The sequence below is a fragment of the Glossina fuscipes genome, unplaced genomic scaffold (assembly GCF_014805625.2).
Source record: "Glossina fuscipes isolate IAEA_lab_2018 unplaced genomic scaffold, Yale_Gfus_2 122, whole genome shotgun sequence".
Lineage (NCBI taxonomy): Eukaryota > Metazoa > Arthropoda > Insecta > Diptera > Glossinidae > Glossina > Glossina fuscipes.
The window spans coordinates 967185-992207 of NW_023998465.1; the positions used below are offsets into that span (position 1 = coordinate 967185).

Consider the following 25023-nt stretch of genomic DNA (forward strand, 5'->3'; position numbering starts at 1 on the left):
CAGTTCAACAGAGCATATGTAGAAATTTTTGGATTGAACTTTCACTTACTGGTACAAAAATTGTTTGCTTCATAATTACTTTAATATTCCTTTTTTATTAGTACTTAGGGCGTAAGCAAATCCATATAGTTTATAAATTTTTCTTTTACAAAACCTTCTAAATATTATTCATATAATAAAAATCTACTATTCGAGCATGAATACCAATATAAATTGACGATCATCAGTAAAAAATAGAAATACAATATCAAAAAAAAAAATTAAATTAATTAAAATAAGCAGTAATATAAGTTATTTCAAATAAAACATACAAATAGTGGATAAAAAAATTCAATTAAAATAAAGACAACTAAATAGAAACTAGTTTTAAATGCAAATACACATACATATACATTTTCCGTGAACCTCTCAATATGCTTTACAAAATTTTGCAAATTTTCAACAATTTCTACATCTTATAAACTACATATGCGTTAAGATCAATGTGCATTTGCGCGTGTGAATTAGCTACTAATATACACCATCGTTAACTTGATTCACAAATAAGTTATAACGAATTTGAATTAGAGTCGTATAATTTCATTTTGAAGCCGGTGCTAAGAGTTTGACTAACTATTCAAATATCGTAACATTTTCCAACTTTTGATCAACTTTTTTCATCTTTATTTTCGATTTTTTTGTATATCTTTTGTTTTAAACGATATCTGGCACTTAATTTTAAATGAAAGCTATGTGTTCTTTAGTAATTTGATTTTGTTAGTAAAAATTGCATTATCAAATAAGAATCTGTTTCGTATTCGCAGTTTAGCTTAAAATACTTCTTTAGTAATTTATTTACCCAAGTGCAATTTCCCCAACAAATTAGTTGCCTGTTGGCTTGCGGATTCCTGGGCATGCGAAGCGGCTCCATGAATTGTCTGAAAATATAAGCAAACTGTTCTTTAAATATAATCTTATTTAGTTCACAAAACTTTAAGCACCTTTTCCAAGTTTTCCCTCTTTTGATCAACGAATTGATTAGCTTCTTGCATTTTGTGATCAACCGCCTGGCTGGTAGCCTTCACAGCGCCATCTACTACGCCTTCAGCTTCTTTCATTTTTTGATCCACAACTTGCTCAGCAGCTTTAACCGATTTGTTAATAGCTTCATTTGCCGCCTTTTTTGTTTGATCTACAGCGTTAACTGCTGCCTAAAATATGAGCATGAATAATAAGTAGGGGATCGCGCTGAAATAAAAACTGATGTAAAGAGACCTGTTGAGAAGCGTCCGCGATATTTGCAGCCATTTGCTTGGTATTGGCCGCCACTACATGCGCTTGATGGACGGTATTGTCAAGAGTATTTTTGGAGTTATCTACGACAGAAGTCGCCTTATTAACTCCTTGACCCACAATTTCCCCGGCCTTCTGGGCCTCAGTAGCCGCCAAATCAACTGCTTCTCTAGCTTTAGAAAACGGAAGTACAACTACTTTTGGTTTTCTTCACGATGTAATCTTGCTTACCAGTACCAACGGCCAAATCCTCTGCTTCACTTTTGGTTTGCTGCACTGCCTGTCCCACTTTTTTGGCTTGTTCTTCGGCCAATTTCTGGGCATTTTCCACTTTTTCTTTCGCTAATTTTTCGGCTTCATCTTTCTTCTTGCTGAAAAGATTGGTGGTCTTGTCGCCCAGACCTTTTAATGAGGCTGTAAAAAAAATATTTTTAAGTTAATTTGATTTTCATTTACGTGAAGATAATGTACTAACAATTGGAAGTTCTTTTTTTAAATCTAGATTAACACTACTGTAGTGCACATGTATTTTTCTTTGAAATAAAATAGTTGAAAATCGAAGTTTTTATTAAACACAGTTATCAGCATAATTTGGCAAGCTATATTGTTTAGATCACTATAAAAAAGCAAGATTTGCAATTAAAAAATAATAATTTGCTGATTTACGTTTTTCCTTCCGCATTTATTTTTTTGATTATCTTTATGCACTAAAATTTGTAACATTTATGTTTTTGTAATTGTTATTCTTCTCCTTATAAGAATTATATATAAGGCGTAACTAAAAATAAATTCTTTACACTACTTATATAGAATTTTTTCAAATTTCTGTTTTTTAAAGCGTCACAGGGACGAGCTTGCCGAAAAAAAACACTTGAAAAAATGAAATTGGAAAAATTCTTGAACTTGAAATCTATTCGCTTCGAGTCGCGTCTTAAACACGCAGAGGAAGCTTGTATACGTGAGCTTCCTTGAAAAATTAAATTTATTGCTCTCCTTTGATTTAAATGTACCTAATGGCACCGATTTTTTCGTTTCGTTCGCAATATATAAACCCACAACACTTATGAACGAATCTTTCGAATTTTATGTACAACAATAATCGAGTATGCTGATAAAAACCACGAAATGTTGATCAGCATTAATTTCTTAGTTGAGTTAGCCACATAAGCCAACCCATTCATATATGTAGCGCATCTATTGCTCTATCGATCAGGTTTCTCGAATATAAATAAGATATAAATAAGATAAAATATAAAACTATAATACTTGATCGATAATTTGATTGAAGTTTGAAAATGCATTTCGAACACAGAAGAACGGACAGCTAAGAAAAGACTAATATAACATGGTTGAACATAGAAGGGCGGTTATTAGAAAACAACATAGAAGTATTAAACAGCTTCCACGTTTGTTTCATCTCTAAAAACATGCATAGATTCAGCAGGAAATATATGATATTAAAACATAAAACCAAAAGCCAAGCAAAAAATAGTTGTTAAAAAATTAACATTCAGCATTCAAATTTTCTCAATTTTCTTTACGAGTCGCTAATTTCTTGTCTCGACCATCATCTTTTCGACTGATAAATCGATGTGTATATATAAAATCGTTCATCCATTTGAATGGTAAAATAAGAAAATGCCATTAAATTTATCGAGCAATGAGTTATTATCAAATTCATTTTACACATTGTCATGTGAGATGATGGGAGCTATTATTGTTTACCTCAATGGACCTGAACTGACATAACAAATTATAAAGAAAAGAAAGAAGAATTGAAGGCATTTGTGTTTCGTTTGTCACGTATTCGTTAGCTACGTATCAATGCTAAATTGCGCAAGTAATATTAAAGAATATGTTTTGCGTTTTTACCTTTGTAAAAAGACACGTTTGAAAAGAGGAAGGAAAAGTGCAGTTTTGCTCAATTTAACGCTTACGTTGTTCTGGCGAGCACCACATATAATTAATGAATAATTAATGAATTAATGCGTTATTAAACCCAAAACTAATGACATTAAGCCGATTTCCATTAATATGACCCCATTTTTGATATCAACATCCCAACAGGCTTGCAAATCTTAACGGCGTGTTCATTATGTAACAACTACCAAATTTCAGATATTTTTATATTCTATTAAACATCGAACCAGCGGCCAACATCTTTAAGTTTTTTATAGTAACTTTTCCAGCTTCTTCAGTTAATCCCTATTCGCCACCAAGATACTTATTGCGAAATGCTGTCGCGCACATTATTGCGCATGATATTCCACGAATTCTTTGTGTCAATGGGTTCATTGGTATTGAGAATATGAAATCAGTCAAAGGACGCACCCAAAGTACTTGAGGCCTCTGTTATCAAAAGCAAAAAAAATGCGATTTAGTGCTTGTTACTTATAATCCACAATAAATACAACGATAATAGTTTACACTCATATTCCATAAATAATCCTAACTCTAACCGTGAAAAAATGTCGCCAACCCACCCAGTGTGGCAGCTCTGCATGCGCGATATAGTCGTCTATATTTTGTTTTGCTAATTAATATTTTAATTTTTTGTTGAATTTCGTGGTTATTTTGCCTTAATGTGTGTAAATTTATAGTATACTGTGAGAAGAAAGTGAGTGAATTCAAGGTAATAGAAGTATTTTTTTTTTACGCTTTGATTCATTGGATTTTTGCAAACAAAAATTTGAGCTCTGATATAAGTGTCTTTTCTTTTGTTTTGTTTTTTTATATATTTTTTTTTTGTTTATTTTTTTGGTGTTTGTAGTTTTTTTTTTTTGCTTGTGCTATCTTGTTACAGTGTCAACGTAACGGAAAAGTTTTGCTCAAATTGATTGATAAATTTTGTGTTGTGGACCTTTTTGCAATTTGTTCTGTCTTTTCTTCATAATCCTCTTCTGTCTTTTAGACTGGACATAGATTGTTTATATACACCTTGTCGTACGAAAAAGGGGGCGCGGAATATGAAAAATTCGTTACGTGTTGGCTTTGCGATTGCTTTGGCCATGCAAAATGTGTCGGTATTATCGGCCGTGCTGCTGATGCAGCCGCTGACCCCTCGGAGGGATTACGATGGTCATGTCCTGACGGTAGGCAGCGAGTAATACACTTCTACAAATTGTTCACGGAGACGAGAAATAGTTTCTGTGAGTTGAGTAAAAATCTCGGCTCCTTGTGGGAAAAGTTTCAGATCATTAAGACTAGGTTTGATGAGTGTCGTTTTATTGAGCACTCCTCTTCTTCCCAAGCTAATAAATTCACAACTCGTAGCGTAGCGTGTGGTACGTCACCTCTAGTTCCTCCTTAGTCGGATTCGTTGGTGCAAGTTAGCGCTTCCGTAATTTCCTCAAAGAACGTCAGCGTTTTTGATATGGCTGAGTCGGTCTGTAATAAAAAAGTCACAAATAAGCCGGTAAGTCCTTCTGGTTTAAGCTACGCTATAGTGACAAGAGTATCGCCTCCTAGTGGCGTCACTCACTCAACTCAGGCGTCATCGCCTAAAACTAATAAAGAGCAATATAAATCATCCTCTCCCCCCGGCTGTGCGAGTGTGAACGCTGGTCACCAAACTGGGCATGCTGTACAAACTGCCCCATTGGTAACCCCATCTATGTTCTCTCCAATTCAAGACTCCCCAGGCGTGAGTCCTACTGCTCCTAGCTGTAATGATATTTGCTTGACGGCAGTTCCTCCCAGAAATGCAATATTTGTGTCAATACTGGCACCGAATACATCTGTGGATAACATAAAAAGTTATCTGGCGGCGAAAGTCCCATCAGTCAATCTAATGCGGGTAAGTATGTTTAAATCGGCTCCGTCTCAATCTAAAGCAATTGCTTTTTTTTTAAATTCTTGCTTCGACTGAAAACATCGATATGTTATTAAATAAACCATTGTGGCTGGTTGGATCCTTAATCAAGGAAATTATCCCACGTGATCGACCCCGTAATACTAATGCAATAGTCCTTTCCCCTTCAAGAAACTAAATGTTTCTTCAGGCTCACTATCTCTGATTTATCAAAATGTTCGGGGACTAAATTCAAAAATTCTTTATACCTTCCTAACTTCAGTGAGCAAGGAATTCTCCTGTTTGGCGTTCACTGAAACTTGATCTACATTTGTCTGAACTTTTCCACAATTCTTTCTAGGTTTTCAGAAATGATCGATTGGATCGCATTGGTGGTGGTGTATTAATGGCCATATCTTCGTCATTTCATAACAAACAACTATTTATAACCTGCTATTTTCCTTATTCCGTGGCAAGGCATAGATTTAACTCCCTCAACCTCCATTATTATTGCATATACCTTCAGTTCATTAAATCCTCTCTGTTTACTAATCCTAAATATTTTTTTAAATTTGTTAACTCAAAAAGAAAAATTTTCATGCATTCCTCGCATGTTTCTTTTAATGGCTCTGATTCTTCGGATGATTTTGAAATCTCAAATCTGTTTGCTGAGTACTTCCGTCAAAACTTTTCGACTGCTAACTCCAATTTATCCGCAAAGTGCCCATATCCTATAACTAACTTGGTTTCAATTCCTAATTTGGTTATTGCTGAAAATGATGTTTTTAAAGGCTTGAGCTCTCTAAAATATACTTGTGCGCGTGGACCTGGTGGAATTCCATCCTGTGTGCTTAAATCTTGCGCTGTCGAGTTATATGGTGTTATCTCTAAGATTTTTAAGCGGTCTTTGAATTTAGGTGTTTTCCCTTTGTGTTGAAAGAAAATTTTCCTTATTCCCACTCACAAAAGTGGAAGTAGACAACTTGTTGAGAACTACAGAGGCATAGCCAAGTTGAGTGTCTTGTCCACGCTGTTTGAGCGAATTGTGACTCAGCATTTGGCATTTGCCATTAATCCGTATATTTCTCCGCACCAGTATGGCTTTCGGAAAGGGCGACCTACGGTCACCAATTTGATAGAGCTTACTTGTCATGTTTTCAAGACTTTTTCTAGTGGCTCTCGCACAGATGTAATGTACACTGATTTAAACCATAACTTACTTATCTTTAAACTCCAAGCCTTCGCCTTCCCTTTCTATTTAGTGAAATGGATAAGCTCTTATCTGCACAATAGATCCTTCAGGGTTTTGTTTAACTTCATCACCTCGAATGAATTCCCCGTTACGTCTGGCGTACCTCAAGGAAGTCACTTAGGTCCCATTTTATTTAGTTTATACATTAACGATCTTCCATCGGTGGTTAATTCCAACCAGATCTTAATGTATGCGGATGATGTGAAACTGTTTTCCTCCTTCTCTGTTGAGTCCTAATCACATCAGCTTCAAGGTGACATGGATAATTTTGTTGCATGGTGCTCTGTGAATCTTCTGAGACTAAATCTGAGTAAATGTAAGAAGCTTTCTTTCTCAAGAAGAAACTCATTCATTACTCAGTATTTCATTGATTCGCACAAGTTGGAAGATGTCGATTCGTTCACAGATTTAGGCGTTCTATTTGACTATAGATTACGTTTTTACTTGCACATTGAGCTCTCGTTAAGCAAAGCTAGGTCCACGCTTGGTTTTATAAAGAAGTGGTCCAATGAGCTTGATGATGCTTATAGTACTAAAAGGCTGTACATGTGTTTGGTTAGACCAATACTAGAGTATGCCTCTGTTGTGTGGTCTGCTTCTTATAGGTGCTATGTTGATTCAATTGAATCTGTTCAAAGGCAATTCTTGATTTTTGCCCTTAGGAATTTGGGTTGGGATAAGATTGCCTCTCTTCCCCCCTATGAAAATAGGTTACGTCTGTTGTCCTTACCGTCTCTCGAGAAACGTAGATTGGTTCTTGGTGTTTCCTTCGTAATCAAAGTAATAAATGGCGCTATTTGGCTCGCCTGCATTACTTGGTGAAATAAGCTTTAATGTCCCCAGCCGCTTCTCTAGGCGCTTTACCTTGGTTAAGCTTAGTCAATGTAAATATAATTATAAGCTGTTTAAGCCGCTCAGAGCTGATTGCAGGAACCTGTCTATCAATTATTCTCATTATCGGACTCTTGACAGTCCATTAAAGCAACATTGCTTAATGCGCGTAATTTCCCCATGTCGTACTGAAAGTACCTCTTAACCTTAAAATGTTTTATATTTTTGAGAGGCAAATTGCTAATGTGACTGCTGTGTATCAGTCTGAATTGAAGCAGCTTTTAAAAACTGTTAAGCAAGAGAAACTTACAAAATTCTTCAAACCATTGCCTAAGCCTTAAAATAATTATTCAAAATATTCAAAAACTTCAATTAAATTGATTTTTTTATATATTTGATTTTTTTTTTTATTTTGTCACCTAGGAACATATCCCCTATAATCCCATATAAATTACCATTCCATATTCACGGTTTCTGTATTCGCGGCATTGTTATGAAACGTATACCCCGCGAATAAGGAGGTTTTACTGTATAAGTAGAATAAATAAATAAATAAATTAATTAATTAATTAATAAATATTATAGACTATTCAAACTTAAACAAAAACGACAAAAAAAAAAAATTTGTGACGTGTGCGGTGAGAATGCTGTGAATGAACGAAGGACAGGAGTGGTTTGCTCGATTCCGTTGCGGAAATTTCAATGTCAAAGGTGCACTTCATCGTCACTGATAAAGTCGACGAAATTTTGCAACTGGAGGGGAGCGTGTGCGTGCGTTTGCTTAAGGGAGCAAAAGCAATAGAATCGTCAATTCTCATTTTTAGTATTTTGATGTAAATATTTGTCTATTATTTATATGAATTGCTTTTTTTTGAGAATTATTATTTATCATTTTTCTAAATACCTATCTATTTACCGCGAAAAAATTTTTCTTATACTTATTTTTTCTGAAATCTGCTATATACATTTTGCCTATTTATTAGGCAACTGTGAGCGATCTTCCACACCACCCACAAAGTATATTGCACTAGGCATATTAGCAATTATTTTATTATTGTAATTATTATTAATTTAGCCAGAGCATAAACTCTAAGAGTAAAGTCATAAAGCACTAGCATCTAAAGCTATCGAGATTTATTGAAGACTCTACCGCACTTGAGATTTGAACCCACGACCATTAGGCGATTATTTTTTAAATGGCTGCTTCCTTTCTTTTTGTTCCTATCGTCAGTTACCAAACTGTTGGATCAAAATTTTACGTTCTTACAAAGAAGCACCTTAAACAGTCTAAATAATTAAACCGATTCGAAATTTTCAATTGTACCCATATATACTTTGAAAGCTTCATATTGGATAGCAATATTTGAATTAAATAGAATAGGAATGCATATAAATTTTATATATATAACTTTGAAGCATGTCAAGTCGTAACACTTTAGCGGTATAATGGGTGGAGGTGTCATCACGGGAATTCGGATATTTATGTGTCGAACTGGGTTCGATTTCGCGCGGGTTCATTTTTAGTTTGTTTTTATTTAAGTGGGATTTTGGGCAAAGTCGAACATTGATGAAAGTGCAGAAATTGGAAATAATTATAGGTTTTTTTTTTTAAATCACTATCATAATAATAATTGGAAAAGTATATACGTACATTGTGGATTATTATTAAGAAAAATAAGCATAAGGAAAACTTTTTGGCAGTAAGTAGGCATATAAAAATATAACAGTAATCCTACAAAAAAAAGGCAAGCTTTATTACTTTATCATTTATGAGAAACTAATTATACGCTACACCACTCGTCCAAAAATAGTTCTAGGTGGATCCTAATTTTGTAGACTTCATTGTACCCTATATCACTTGTGGTACGGGGTACATTAACTTATGCGATCGTATGTAACATCCGGAAGGGCTTAAGATGAACCGAACCGTTTATTATACCAATCCATTCAGAATCATTATCTGAATTGATCTGCATCTGTCTGTCCGTCTGTCCGCCTCTCTGTTTGATATCTGTCCACGCAAATTTTTGTTCAAGCTACAGGTCGAAATTTTGGAGATATTTTGATGTAATTTGGTATAGTGACGTTTTTTCGCCCAAGGACGGACGCTACTGAACATGGTTCTGATCGGTCCTTTTTTTCGACCAATCCCCATATAACGTTCTATTCTGAAAAGTCATTACAAAAAAAAGTATGTAATATTCAAAATTTCGCCGCAAAAGTATCTAAAGAGTAGTATTTCGGTATTCTAAATTGATGTGAAAACTTCAAAGTTTTATAGAGTTCACATTTGAATGAAATTAATATAATATTATGGGTCAATTCCTATCACCACTTGTTAAAATTTAGACTTCTGCATTCTACACACGACCGTATTAGGTTAATATACCCTGTACTACAAGTGGGTGATGTGTGGTATAAGGAACTTTACAAAATTTGCACCATCTAGTGCTATTATTGTATCCATCCGTTTGAAAGGATTAAACTTGTACTACATTAGGTTGCCGCTTGCCCAGAACTACGCAAGTGAAAAATATACCTTTATATATAAACAATTTATAATTTTTGTGTTCTATAATAGAAATAAGAATTGTGTCCGACAATCTGGTGTATTGTGGTGTAAACGGTCGTCCTTGTCCGACTATAATGTTCTTACTTGTTTTTGACAAGATGATGGAGAAAACGAACGTTTGGTTTACTAAGGACGTTGACTGCAGCGAGCGCACACGGAACTTACTGGGCTTTACTTTAAGCGTGTTATTATAAAAACATTTGGAAAAATAGAAAACAGTTAAAATTGCTTAAGCAAGAATTAAGCATTAGTTTATAAAATTTTATTCGTTTGTAAAATTCAATTTTGAAGTATAAACAATATAATAATATATAATAGTAATATTATTTGAATGGACGCCGTGTAGAGAGAGAATGCGAAAACATATCAAGAAACGTTATCGGAGTTTTCGCCCATGCAAATAAAGAGAATAAAAAGGAAAGCATATAAATGGCTGCCAATTACCAGCGTTACTACTATTATTGATGGCTGACTCCTAAGATTCTCACAGTCTCAAGTTAAAAGAAAACGTCGGAACCTCTCCGTGAGTTCACACATATATCAAAGTGATTTCTTAAGAAACCCAGTATCAAAGAAAGCTGGGGTCGGATTAGGGTAATCTAGCTATAGTACGACATAATGGAATTTTGTGACATTAATAGGATATGTATAACAAAAACATTATACGGAGAAGTGGAAGAAAACATTAATAAATCAAATGTAAAATTTGGTAAAGAAATTAATGAAAAAAGCGGAATATATGAAAAATGATATAGAACAAAATTTAATAAATTGAATTAAGTATGCCACTGTTTATTTAAATTGTCTATTTTTTCTTTTGTTAATAGCTAGCTTGCTATTTATAATTTCCATACAAAGTTTGTTTGTATGTATCCTGCTCAAACAGGCCAAGGTTTTTAAGAATACATTTTCAATAGTTCTTAGTGATGCCTTGTTTCCACGTTTTGTCGTTCCTGGAATTTTTTTCGTTAATTCCTTTTCGTTTATTATGCTATGCAAAAGAACCGATTATTATTATTTGATTTTATTGCCTTTGCCAACATTTTAGAATTTCAGAAATTAACTAATCTTCCTATGGCTATTGAGTTTATTGAATGTGTGCTTTTGCACTTACATTTTAATGTACTTTCCCTTTACACATGGAGTTTAATAGCTATTTTGCTCTTAAGCTAAAATATGAAGTTCGACATCGAGCAAACACTCATACGCTGTCGAGTGCCATCAAACGAATTCTTGTTAACGAGAACCAACCAAAATGCACATTCGACGTCGAGTTCGCTTGATAACGAGAACCGTAAATCAGTTTGTATATAAGCGTTCTGACATCATCACTAAAAATATAATTACCTGTTTAAATTTACTACATGCAAGTAAATATTTGTGTTAGAAAAAAGAAAGTAATAAAGAAACTGCGAACTTAATAAGCATTCTTTGTAAGCGAGGCGCCAATACTCGCAAACGGTTTGTAGTCAACATGCTTTAGAAAATAAATCGCAAGCTGGGTAGAGTTTTGGGTTTTGAAATTTCTTACTATTCTCTGCACGATGCAAGTCATGTATGATTGAAAAACAAAATATATGTACATTCATAGGAGAACAACTCAACTCTATTTTAACAATCCCCAACTAATAACATAAATATAGGTCGAGAGTTTAGCTGGAAGAGAGGAAAATGACTATCGTATAAATAAATAATAAAACAGAGAATGAAGTGTACGTTATGAAATCTGTAATATAAATATTTTCAGCATTACGTTACTGTTATTGGAAAAAATTTTTGTCATCCGCACCTCAACAAAACAGTGTACTAAAACAAATGTGAGTGTTTTTTTTATATAAGCTGTTGATGGAATGTAAATGTCCTTTTAGCTCCTTTATTAGTTTTTGCTTCATCGGCTATAACTACGTTAGGGCAATAAAACGGTTGATTGTCCCGCTAATAGAGGTCCGCAAGTGGCCATGACAGATTCTGAACTTTTTTGTGAAGCCATGCTAAAAAACTAACATCGCAATGAGCACAGACAAAGTCGGATTGCCATTGGAAGCAATGCACAGAACAACGGCAAACAAAAACATTTACAAGACATTCCGGTACTGTACATTACATAAGCTACTGGAACTAAGAAGGATCGATCTCCTTTTGGTCGCAGGCCTCCTGTAGGGATCATAATTCCTCAGTTATCAGCTGGAAAACATGAATATCTCCGACACCGGTTCATGCAGATTGTACCATCATATCCTATGTGAATGCGAGGCCATCTGCAGAAACAGACACAAAGTGTTTGGCGAGGAATGCCCACACAATAATATTAAGTTTCGCGTTTCAATTTAAAAATACTCCGTTTGTCTGCAGTATAATACATATCTCCGTTTCAAAGCTCTTATGCAATGTTACAACTAAATATATGCTCATCAAAAAAATGTAAGTGTCACTATTCCTACCCTTTATTCTTTTATACAGCGTCGCAAAACTAATACACCCTAATCAAAATGTGTTAAATAATAAAACCAAGTACATCACTTTTCGGTTAATGCTAAATTGTCAATCGGTTTGTGTTTTTGACATATATACATGTATTTAGTTTTTATATATATGCAGATACGGAAACCATGTCCGGGAAAATTATTGTTAAAGTCTTTCAAGAGAGAACAACAAAACAGTAGAAGCTAGAACGTAATATTAAAATTGAAAATTGTCATTACACCCTACGCCACTTGCCGTACAAATTTGTAAATTTGTGCCGACTTATACGACACGCAGAAGAACTAGAAATAGATCCACTTTTTAATATACCGATCGGCTCAGAATCACTTTCTAACTTTTGTCTGTCCGTCTTGTTCCCTTGTGTTCAGCAGACAGACAGTAATTTTTTAATATTTTAATGAAATTTTGTAAATTGACGAATTTTAGTCCAAGAATGAACGGTATTGAAAATAGTTCGGATCGAACCACTTTTTGACCATTACCCACATAAAATCTTATTTTCAATACTCTTTACATGACCACACAATAGTATTTTGACTTGCTTTTTATTAATTGTTTACTAATTTAAATTCATGTTGATGCGTTCAACCTCATAAGAGCGTTAGCCGTCTGAGAAGCTGTAATTGCTGTCAGATTCAACGCAAATTCATTCATTTTTCAAACTTTTAATATGAGGACTAAATAAACATTTTCGTTGCTCGATGTTAAGCGATTGACTCTTTCTTTACTTCAGTAGCGTTTTCGCAAAAAGGCAAATCTCCAGAAACAGTGTGAAACCTTCTTTATTAATATTATTTAATCTGTGTTTGCGAGAATAAGGATAAAAATACGTAATTAGTAACGGAATATTAAAAAATCGATGTTGGCATAGTCAAGTAAAAATTATTTGCTCGTTTCCTCCGTTAAGAATGCGCTCGCAAGTTTTGTTACGCCGCTGTTCACGTGCTTCTTTTTTTTATAGTTTATTTATTATCATTGTGATGACGTCATCTTGTTGATCTGAAAAACATTTTGCATATATTATATGCAGTGCAGGCGGCTATGCAAATGATATTTAAGAGCGATGTTTTTAAATTATAAATGCTACCTGGTTAGCCAATTTTATGTCCGAGGAAACAATAATTGTGAAAATAAGACGACGTAGTGTTTTTAGAACAACTGTAAATTCCAATCCAAAAATTCACACATTCGAAACACAGTTGGAATAAACACTAAGGACGTATTCAACGCCGCGGAAATATTGATTGTTCATAATTGAAAGCATTTCTAAAACAAATTAATTTTATTGATTAAGTAATAGGTTCGTCTTTTTAAGAACACTCCGTACGACAGATTTCTGTCATTGGTAATACGGTTTTCTATATGTCTGATATTCGTAGTTTTAAAGTCCATTTATATTATTTTTAAAAAAATTTTTAAATTGTCGATCATCATCATCCACTTAAAACCAAAACTCTTGCAAATAACTTTTTGTTTGATATTGAAAACAAAAAACAGAAATTACATTCATATATTATTCGTATATTCTTGGATTTGTATTCCTATAAGTATTCCTATAAATATTCGGAAGGCTGTATTTGAAGACACAAAAGGTTGTTTTTTTTTTTTTATATTACTGGTGTTTTACTTAATCCAACTCCCTTTATATTTTCTCTTCTTTGGTATATATATATATCCCTTATAAATTTAACATTGTAACTTGGTATAAAAAAATAATTACAAAAATTAATACTTATTATTCGCTACGTTTTCAGTGAGTAATGTGCGTGTCTCAAATTTATAGAATGATTTAACTTACAAAGTTTGCCAAAAACTTACATTTCAAACGAGCGCATTACTCACTTTGAAAGACGAAAGAATTCTTGAACTTGGCCGACCTGTGTGATGACTCATCGCCTTACGTAATAATAATTCCCAATATATAGCTAATGAACAAACAACCGCAAACTTTTATTTGCCCAGTTGATGCGCATTAAATATAAACATTACTACAATATACCAAATGAAAAATTAATTGTTACATTCTAGCGTTCAAGTGTGTGTAATTGTTTAATAATCGAACATCACTTCGTCTTGTTTTACTTGTTCGTCTTCCTACTGCAAGTAGAGTTCTTTTAGGCAATTACTGTAAATGCGTGGATAAGAAACGAACTTACGGTTCATTTCCAAATCTGAAAATTATTTCAAGGTTACAAGAAAATTTTATGGTTCCCAGAGAACGTTTAATATTTTCTCAAAAAAACAAGTAAAAATCGCGCTCTATTAAATAGCCCACGCTGCCCTACTGTTATTTATACAACTTTTTAAAATAACACGTTATAAGAGAAGTAATCGAAACAATGGTCCGACCCATGCTTCAATAGCATTTTTCAGTGGTCCAAGACGTGTCTTTGAACCAAATTTTATCAAAACGTCTCAAAATAATGTAGTGTGCACAATAAACACAAGTAAACAAGACGGACAGATGCGCTTAAATCAAATCAGAAAATAATTCTGATTCGATAGATAAATTAAAAGGTAGGTCTATCTCAAGTCCTACTAAGTATTCCGTACTTCCGCTTAAACTTCATATACCCTTATATTACGACTTGTGTGATGTGTAAAGCGTAGTAGTTTAAAGGAAAGGTATGCAAAACACATGCAGAAAAAGTATAGTATTGTATCTAAATCATTGGAATTTAGGATATTTCACTCTTTTTCCCTAGAAAAAATTCAAACGCTGCAGCCAAGTTCGATTTTAATATACCTTACAGCATCCCGATTAATACACATCTGCATTTACCTTCCCCATAAAATACCAAAAATTTTATTCTGCTATGTTAAAAGTCTCTTTTTAATGAGGACGCTTATATGGGAGGCAGTAATTTTCTTGTCAAAAAATTTGTAGTTCTTCATATATTTTCTGGATAAAAAACAATTATATCTTCTTGCCCTATAAAGATTTGTTTCAAGAGGCCCCTTACATGGGATAGCCAATGAAGTCCAAATTTACCACAGTAAGCTAACACTTCATAAATGCTGGTCCCGACTATTTTCATCATAACTTATTAGTTTTTTTTAAAAAATCCATACTTTGTAAGAGCGTTTATAACCAGGTTCTAAAATCCTATCCAAATTTTTCAGATTGGTTTACTAAACCAACATAATATTTCTCACCGAATTTTGTTGGGAAACGTTAAAAATTGAAAAATTTCCTCTTGTAAGGACTTCTTTTAAAGAGGAGGATGATCAAAAATAGTTTACCTAATATGAATCTATGTTCGCACAGATGTAAACAAATTGTATTCGAGGTAATAATAATCTACATTTACTACAAAAAAAATGACAAAAATGAAACACAAAACCAAAACTTTAGAATATAATTGTAACATATAGGTGAGATATAAATTATTAAATGAACAACTTTCACTAAGTAATACTTCAAAATGAGATTTTACACATAATCGGCAAAAAAGGAACTCATTCCATGAAATCTATCTAAACCAAAACTATTAAATACAACTGTGGAACTTCTAAAGAGAGAAATTCAGAGAAAGAGAAAAGCTAGTACTTACATTTAGAGCTGTCTGCGTGTTTTTAAAAAAGTTTTAAAGAAAATATATTTATTATTAGTGGAAATATAAGAGCGATATTTAAACATTTTGTTTTATATATTTCTTTGCATATGGGAATGATAATATCGTGCTCCTCTTATGTTCTAATGAATTAATATAGTAAAGTGCTATTAGTAGGTGCTTATAATATAGATGATTCGCTTATTCCAATTGTCGGTTTTGGTTTCAACTGATCGACAGTGATGATTTTCATGTCAATGATAAAGAACGGCCTGGAGGGCCAAACCAGTCCGAATACAATGAATTGCAAGATTTATTGGATGAAAACCCAGCTCAAACTTTTGAACAATATTCGAATACCTTAGCTGTCGATGAATCAACTGTTTATACGTTTACACGCGACGGGAAAGATCATAAAAGAGGAAAAATGGCTACCATAAGACTTGATTGAAAATACCTTTTCGAAACGCATCAAAATTGCCCTTTCATTGCTTGCAAGGCATAAAAAAATTATAATTTTCTGTGGCTTATTGTGATTGGCGATGAAAAGTGCGCCTACTACGACAATCCAACGCAAAAAAGTTCATGGGTTAATCGAGCAGAGCCACCCACATCGACGTTGCTGCAGGTGTCAAGGCACGCTTTCGCAGGTCGTATGGGTGATTCTGCCGCAACCAGCTTATTCACCAGACATAGCGCCTTCTTATTAATACTTATTCAGATCGGTCATGGCTTGGCTGGCAAACGGAAGAAGTACGAAGATGGGTCGATGATTGCATCGCTGCTAAACCAATCGTTCACTCGATTCGGTATCGCCATATTGCCAGAAAGATGGGAAAAGTTGCAGAAAGAATGCGAAATATTTTGATTAAGCGAATAATCATCAAAACGCATTTAAGCACCTATCATCATTATATCATATTGTTCAACATAATTCTCTCAAAATCATTTAACCTGTCAATTACATGCATAGAGGCTTACTTACGAATGCATACATGAGTAAACTCACTGGTAGGCCGATATATACACCGATTACATGAAAGTTCATTGCGAGATTTCGTCAAGGATCAGTCGATCAACCGTTAATTTTTTGCAGATTTGGAAGCTCTTAGAATCCATATTCACAAACACTTTGACACTCGAATTACAGAAATTTTATGTGTATATATTTCTGCTAAAGTGAGTCAATTTAACCTTCCCGTTTTGTGGAATTACATCGATCGCAGATTGTGAGATAAGAAATTGAAATTTCAATACAAAAGGCATGAAACATGCGTGAAAACACGCTCACAGTAGCTAAGATATTAAAGCAGCCTCTGTGCGGTTCGGTGTGAAAATGGGCCCGACCGTTTTATTGTTACCTCCACAATTACAAAATTTATTTCCAATTTATTCTAACGCACGCTGGACTAGATTTATTGTTAAATGCAGATGTATTAAGTAAGCCGGTCGTAGACGAAGACAAGTTTTTTTTACTTATTTAATTCAGCTTTATTCATCACCACAACTTGCCTCTACAGAGAGACAATGCAGCTGCCTTCTAACATTCCCTACAGAAGGACCCTCAAAATATACTTCAATAGGCGCACTACGCTCACCGCTTGATCCAGGTCTTGCCTTGGAATACCTTTCTGAGATTTAGAAAAAGCCGCTGGAGACCATGTCTTAAACATACGGTGGGTGTGGAGCACCATTTTGAACTTCAATTTAATTTGCCATTGGAGAGTTGTGATTCTACACACCTGCTCTACGGTGATCGAAAACGGTACACTTTGGAAACCAACTTTCTCATATTCTGATTTTCACTCAATACATTGCCTCTTGATACATTCAGGGTTTTAGCTATTTCTTGCAAACTTTGTGTCCACTTATAAAGAATAGCGCCTACTCCGTTCAGTTTCATCGCTGTCCGCAGGAGAGTTTTTATAACAATTTTGAAGCCAATGATAACGATGATCAATTCGAATTTTTTTTTGTTTTGAAAATGTAGTGTAAATCGTAAGGAAAATATCGAAATGATATGATATGTTGGAAGACTGTATTTGAGGAAGGTTGTATTTGATCGTTGGCAGTTTCCAAAAATAATATTAACTTTTGGTAAAGACCGCTTAAAGATCACATTTATGTGCCAGTGTATGGAATGATTGAGCAAGGTGTTATATTCATGAGTAGAATATTTAGATCAAATTTTCAAAAAGGCGTAAGCGAAACGGATTCAAACCATTATGTGGCGGAGAAATAATATTAATTTCAAAAGTTACACTTCTTACAAAGAGTGTATAATTTGACTACTCATGGCCTACTTCCATGTATCTATGTTTGGAACTCACTTATTTGATTTGAACAGTTTTTAATCCATCTATTATAACGTCCAACATCTATCTATGGTTGAGAATCTACTTGTAATATTAATTAGAGTCACCTGAATATTGCTTTTTATTTATGTTAATATATATTAATTATTTCATGTTTCTACCACAACTTTCATAAGTACTAAAAAACTCAATTTTGTATATTAGTCTAATCTGCCTTAGACGCTTGTTTTCTAGATAAAGTGCTCTTTCTGCTTATAATAAGCAGATTCTTGTTTGTTTGGTATAACGGAAAAGTGACAGATCATTGTATCTTCCTTTAACAGCGTAGAGGAGTAAGCCTAAAGGAAATAACGTTCCAGCCTTGCCAACAAGCTCAAGTTCAATGCCAATTATAAATAATCGAATAAATAAACAGATCACATTACACTACGGATATTTACTATCCAAATTATGTTTGTTGTCTACTTCAACGAATACGATTATTTTCAACTTGTGGAAATCAAACCCCATATTAAAAACTTCTATGAAACAAAAATAATACACCCTTGTTCTACGGTCGTGTGCAAAAAATAAATAACATTTTTCACAACAGTGGCGATGACTAATAAAATACAATGAATTAAATTAAATGATGTGATTTACATGAAATAATTTTAGTTATCATACGTATGTGGACTTTGGAAGAGGAATTTAAAGCACTTTAAATACCGATGTGTCGAAAGAACTCTTAATATTTTTTTAATATATATACCTGTGAAAGAGCTGAACATTTTTGTTCGTTATAAATTTTTAATATTGTACTGAATATAAATTTTTCGGTGTTTGAATTCAGTTCAGTATGAGCTCACTTGCTGGGATTTTTATATTTTACAATTTTCTTTGTTATTTTGTCTTTAATCCGCTGCTCTATAGAAACACCCGTTCACACCGTAAACACGTTATACATTGAATCTACTTTATTCTCAGCTCTCACAGTTGTACGCTAATATAAAATGACTCATCCAACTTATGTCTAAATGAAAGGTGAGAGACGATGGGAAAATTTTCGTACATATCGCACAAGGACTTTCTTTTAGAATTAATGATGTAATATTTAAATTCTATCATTTTGTTATCCCGAACTATTGTTCCGAAGCTAGATATTTTTTTCTTTTGTTTCGTGTGGAGAAATTACAGTATAATATATAATATCCTCTTCAGAATGTTATATTCTTTGAGCGTAAAAATTTTAAACGTCTGGTTGGTAATCACGTAGCTGAAAGTTAGTTTTCGCTTCTGTATTCAGCCGTTTTTGCCAAACAAATAAACACAAAAGCGAAATCTAAATTTTTCATATATGATTACTCGTCATATAACAAAGATGCACCGCAACATAATATCCGCCGAATTTCGCTAAACGGTAATAATACACAGAAACATTATAAATATTAGCAAAAATATTTATATATAAGATGGGATAGCCCCTACTGAAATTATAAAAATGTATTATTCGTTTGAACGACACTAAAAAGAACGTAGGGCCATTTACATGGCATATCATTTGTAAAAGTATTGTTACTTAACATTTTTGGAGACATAAAGAGTATAGTTCACCACCTTTAGCAATTCCAGATCTATCACATCCTACGTAGCTGAGTTTTCTGATCATTTTGATTATCACTAGGATACGGACATAAATATTGACCCATTAATAAATTTGAACAGTCGCTTTGTGTAGTTATAAAAAATAATTCACTAAGTAAAACGTATTTAAACATAATAAAGAACAAAACGTGTATGTACAATTAAAAAAATACAAATTTACAAAATTTTCATGTTTTTCTAACAGCAAATCTATTTTGATTCTAATCAAGAATAAGGACCCTTACAACATGTACGTTTTTGAAATTTACAACCTCTTAAAAGACCCAAGCATCGAAGAATGCCACCTATGTGGTTTGGCACCACATTGTAAATCGCTTTAGTCAGGGTCGGTATTAGTTAATTAGTCTGTGTGATTAGAACTTTCCTAAAAGCATATTTATAACAAATTTTTAGTTTCGTCCTAGAGATCGAGCGTGTTGATCGGCAGCCAACAGCTATAAACAGTGACCAGTCGTTCCTCATAAGTGCTTATGACTTTGTTTTCTTATTAACTTTCTACAGAATTTTGTAGTCTGGTACAACAGTCACAATGAAATTCTTCAGTATCAAGTTTGACATTAAATAATGGAGCTAAGCCACGAGAACCATAAGTTTTAATTGAAATGCAGCTTACATGAATGATGTCTAGTACAAATTCATATACATATCTCTATTATCGAAATTTTTAATTCCAAAGAAATAGTCAACTGTTCAGATATATTTTATGCCAAGTCTTGTTAACAAAGTAGAAAAATGGTGCAGAGAAAATCTCGCAGCATTTTGCATGAATTTCGTTAAATTTTTTGATTGAAACATCGTGAATAATGATCTCAGCTCATGCTACATCAAGCAGGAGGAGCAGGAAATCAAAACTTCGCTTATGTGCTTTCAGTTAGTCCTCGTAAGGTCGGAATTGAAAACAGGCAAAAACCGAAAAATACATTTATTTTTTGCAGATGACGGATTCGAATCAATTTTATTCAAAATCTAACTAAATGTTTTTCGAACAACTTAGATTAGCCATATATCATTTTTAAATTAAGAGCGTTCCCTTTAAAAATATATATTCGTAGAGAATAGAGTACAGGCAATTATGCTTACATTATCTTAAGCAGGAAATATATCTCATAAGAAAAAACCTATCGAAATATTGAAATAGTAAAAAACATATACATTCCGTTCACGTTTTAGTTTTCATCTTCGTCAATTTTTAGAGCCAAATAATAACGTATATGTCCCCATATTTTATCTTGTTTTATCAAGATGGCAGTCTGCTCCCACGAACGAAGAAAAACCACCTTTCTAGGCGAACTTACTGCCTTCATAACATTAGCCGATTAAGAGAGAATCATTTGACATTTCGCCAGCATCATTTACGCAACAAAATTATGATGTCCCAATATAGGACCAGAAATAAAAACAACGCTTTGAAAGAGAGTAAGAGAGAGCAAAAGTTGTATTCGACATATACGTGTAAGACAATGAGCATATATGGGCTGTAACAAAATATGTGAAAGAATATGTTTTTAGGCGTCTTAAGCAGTTACATATATGAGCAAAAGCAATGGAATAACCAATTTTGGTCTTCTGTTCTGTTTGTCCGTTTTGTTTCAGTATTTTGAGGAGAATTTCTTTTTATGATTTGCCTTCTTTCCGGAGAGAATTAGTACCATTTTGCCTAATATCTGTTTTTTGCTATAAAATTATCCTTATTCTTCACCATAGTATTGTACCAGGAGTTACCAATTATTTTAAATGGGTTTTCCCCGAAAATATTGCTGGCCTATGTACCATTCGTAATTGTTATTAGCATATTAACTTAATATTAAAGTTAACCTTAAGTTGATATTAGACTAATAACAGTTATTAAAAAAATTTAAATTAAATAGAATAACAGTGCATATGACACATACATATCGTTTTCATATTGATTAAAGTGTAGAAGTTGGAAATAAATATAATAACAATTTTTTTTTAACCATAATAATAGGAAAAACCTGTATGATAGAAATTAGAGAGAACAATAATAACAAAAATTTGTGGCTAAAGATATATACACAAAAAAATTATAGTAATTCACCAAAAAGAAGTCAAATCATAAAAAACAAGTAATAATGTTATAGACGGGTAAAGCCGACCTTTAAATACCCCGCATCACACTGTGTAACGCAATTCTTATTTTTCTTATAGAATATAAAAATTACACCTTGTTTCTATCTAAACGCATATTTTTCATGTGCGTCTTTATGAAGAAGCGGGTCCAAAATGCAACCGAATGAAGTACAAATTTAATCCTTACACATGCTAGGATCCAAAAATGGGCGTAGATGGTCCAAAATTTGTAGAATTTAGTTTTGTATGAAATTACTATTATGCGTTAATTTTCATCGCCACATATTAAAAGTTAGATTTTTCTGTACTGCAAACCATAAATTTTCGTAAAAATCCTTGTTAAGGTAGGATTCAAAAAATAGGCCGAAAGGCCCAAATTTGGCACAGTTAATTTTTTTATGTTATTTACTATTACTTCATATGATTTTCATCGTGAAACTTTGAAAATTATACCTTTTTGTCGTATCCACTTTACTTTTTGTTATATGAGAGGAATTTCAAAAATTGTTTTAGCCGGTCCAAAGTTTTCATATAATTTAGAATGCCAAAATACTACTACCTAGCCACTTTTGCCGAGAAATTTTGAAAGCTACAATTTTTTCCGTATAACGACTTTTCAGAATAGAACGTAGGGGAGTGGTCGAAAAAGCGAACCATTTTCAATAGCTTTCGTCGTTAGGTTAAAACACGTCACTGTATCAAATTTCATTAATATATCTCAAAATTGCGGCTTGTCACTTAGACAAAAATTTAGATCGATAGTCATCAAACGGATACATAGGCTTAGATCAGTTCAGATTACGATTCTGAACGGATCGGTATAATAAAAAGTGGGCCTATCTTAATTCCTCCGACGTGTTACATACGTCCGCATTGCCGTAATATATCTTGTACTACAAGTGATGTACGGTATAAAAATATTAGCATCAAAATATTAAAAGTAAATGCGATAAATAATAAAAATTGCTTTTTGCTAGAAAAAAAATAGGGGGTACACACGCATAAAAAATAGTTTTGCCACTAAATACAACAGCGAAAACTTTCAGCTACATTATTACGCAGTTTTTGAAAGCATTTTTTTTTAAGTAATTCTTTTTCCTCTTTTAAATTTCAAAGTTTCCTTCAGTAATGTTGACCCTACATTACTGCAACAATGGACGATGAAAATTCTATTCAGTGCTTTGCCGTGTAGAACTTGTGTCTTTATCTAAAAAAAAAAAGCAAGCAAGCGCTTAGGTTCGAGAGCGTACACTTGTAAATTTATCTAATGCTTATGTACGTACATATGCTCTGGTTCAAATGAATAGTTTGGAATTTCTCGAGTGAAACACTAATTTTCCGACTCCATTGGCCCAATAATGCATATCAAACTATAACAGGACTGTTGTCGTGTTCGCCGTAAGCAGTTGGTTTAAGAACAAGATTCCTGCTTCCTGCACAAGAAAAATTATGCAAAATATGTCAAAACGTTAAAACGTGACATTATTAATCAAAAGGGATACACCGCCACAGATTAATTTTTAGTAATATGCTTTTTTTTCCTTCGTATGCTTCCTTGTACAAAAAAGCGTTACATTAATGACGCTACATTTTTGAGTTCTTGAAGTTATTTATTTTTCTTACCATGTTAATTTTCGAACAATGGTTTGCTTATTTTTTAATATTTTAATACGTATTTCCTAGTAGTAAGAAATAGTAAAATAAATTTTTGTTTTGACAATGGACTAGATGTAACAAGCGTTTATTTTTTGTCGAGGGAAAAAATCCAATATTAATGAAACTCACTGCAAAAGTAACAAGCGTGTTTTTTCAGTTAATTTTTCGTGCAGAAATTTTCTATTTTGGATTCAGCTCAGCTTGCAAGAATATCCCTTATTCACCAGTTCACAGCGTAAGAAGAAGTTTTTTTGCAAGCAGCAGATGATTTCAATTATTCCTGCTAGGTGCACACTATAGTCCGTAATAGAGTGTTTATAATTAATTAGCAGTCTCTAATAGTTTTACAAGGATATACTTGAGCGACAATGTAATTATTTCAAATATGATAACAGGAATGATGTGGGAACGTTGTCGTCGTCGCCCTAAACCCAAAAACCATGGTAAGATATTTATAAAAAAATCGAGATGGCAGTGGATTATTGGTGACCGCATCCGACCATATGTATTATATTAACTTTGGGCAATTTAAAGTGAATGTTTACAGGAATCGTGAAATATTTGGACTTCTTCTAAATTTAGTAGAGATGTTACCGAAGTTTTCGTATAGACCATCAATACTTGCTAAGTGCAGATTGTTCTTAACTCTGCTGTAAGTTTCTCATTTTTTATAACTGAAATTGAATTGCAGATATTTGGCTCGTGGAGTATATGTCAGATAGTTATCGCGTATTATGGAATGTTCTTGTTCCATTTTATTTATATTTACCAAACAAGTAAGCGTGGAAGCGCATAGCATGTCATTTGGAAATATTCGGAATCTTGTACAATGCGTAGGTGCTGCCGATGGAAAACACGTTGATATTTTGCATCCTCCTAATTCTGATTCATAATATTACAACCGTTTGCTACGCTAAAACATGACCAACATTTATAATATATTCGTTCTTTCAGGCATATACTCAATAGTTTTCCAAACAGTGTGCGATGCGAACTTTGCTGCAATTGACACTGAAGCGTACAGGTTCCAAAGTGGTGGTGGCATTATGTTCCATTCGGAGTATGAGAGACGCTTAGTCCAAAATGGATTAGAGCTGGCTGAAACTAAAATAATTAATATCAAGTTTCCCTACTATTTTGTGAGCGACGCACCATTTCCTCTACGATGCAACCTAATAAGGTCTTACACAAGGGATTCTACTAAAGCAAGACGCGGAGAGTTTTAACAAAAGCTTATTCCATGGAAGGACAATCGAAAGTACGTTGTGTTCATCGTTGTAGGGTGCTGTTAAGCACCTAACGGTACACTACATTTACTTTACATTTCCGTTTTTTAAGAACATGAATAGAAGTAAACCATTTCATAATAAATAAATATTTAAACGGAACGCCCAATTGTTCATACTTTATATTAGAACTTTACCTGTTTATGCCAAAATTAGTCAATTAAACCTGAAATGTTTGTGGGACAAAAATGAATACAAAAAGCACTCCTTAATTGATTAAGAACCCTATTGGTTACATTTGCAGCTTATATAAACGTGAATACATAAGGAAATACA

General features: G+C 33.4%; 2 protein-coding genes across 13 annotated transcripts; one reads left to right on the forward strand and one right to left on the reverse strand.

Annotated features, from left to right (window-relative positions):
• Positions 1 to 376: 376 nt before the first annotated feature.
• LOC119640700 (protein DR_1172) lies at positions 377 to 19038 on the reverse strand. Of its 2 annotated transcripts, XM_038038888.1 has the most exons (6): positions 18822 to 19038; positions 15756 to 15767; positions 1504 to 1686; positions 1255 to 1445; positions 981 to 1190; positions 377 to 917 (listed from the first exon to the last, which is right to left on the reverse strand). In XM_038038888.1, the coding sequence occupies exons 1-6, from the start codon at positions 18838 to 18840 to the stop codon at positions 831 to 833; spliced, it is 702 nt and encodes a 233-aa protein (XP_037894816.1). In that variant the 5' UTR covers positions 18841 to 19038; the 3' UTR covers positions 377 to 830. The 2 variants fall into 2 exon arrangements, with proteins under 2 accessions (XP_037894816.1, XP_037894817.1); XM_038038889.1 differs by lacking the exon at positions 15756 to 15767 and having other exon boundaries at positions 378 to 917.
• On the forward strand, positions 10549 to 24918 carry LOC119640701. Of its 11 annotated transcripts, none has more exons than XR_005247730.1 (3): positions 10549 to 11087; positions 11465 to 11534; positions 11586 to 12570. XR_005247730.1 is itself a non-coding variant. In XM_038038891.1 (3 exons), the coding sequence occupies exons 1-3, from the start codon at positions 10973 to 10975 to the stop codon at positions 24468 to 24470; spliced, it is 240 nt and encodes a 79-aa protein (XP_037894819.1). In that variant the 5' UTR covers positions 10549 to 10972; the 3' UTR covers positions 24471 to 24918. The 11 variants fall into 11 exon arrangements, 2 of the variants coding, with proteins under 2 accessions (XP_037894819.1, XP_037894818.1); XM_038038891.1 differs by lacking the exon at positions 11586 to 12570 and adding an exon at positions 24416 to 24918; XR_005247729.1 differs by lacking the exon at positions 10549 to 11087 and adding an exon at positions 11095 to 11178.
• Positions 24919 to 25023: the final 105 nt, after the last annotated feature.

Bases quoted from the DNA above. Each gene is read 5' to 3' on its own strand.
- LOC119640700 (XM_038038888.1), bottom strand. The intron at 1,446-1,503 runs GTAAGCAAGATT...CGTTTTCTAAAG, and splicing joins GGATTTGGCCGTTGGTACTG to CTAGAGAAGCAGTTGATTTG. The intron at 1,191-1,254 runs GTCTCTTTACAT...CTCATATTTTAG, and splicing joins TCGCGGACGCTTCTCAACAG to GCAGCAGTTAACGCTGTAGA.
- LOC119640701 (XM_038038890.1), top strand. From the start codon at position 23,847: ATGATAACAGGAATGATGTGGGAACGTTGTCGTCGTCGCCCTAAACCC. The intron at 23,905-24,415 runs GTAAGATATTTA...TCGTTCTTTCAG, and splicing joins CCCTAAACCCAAAAACCATG to GCATATACTCAATAGTTTTC.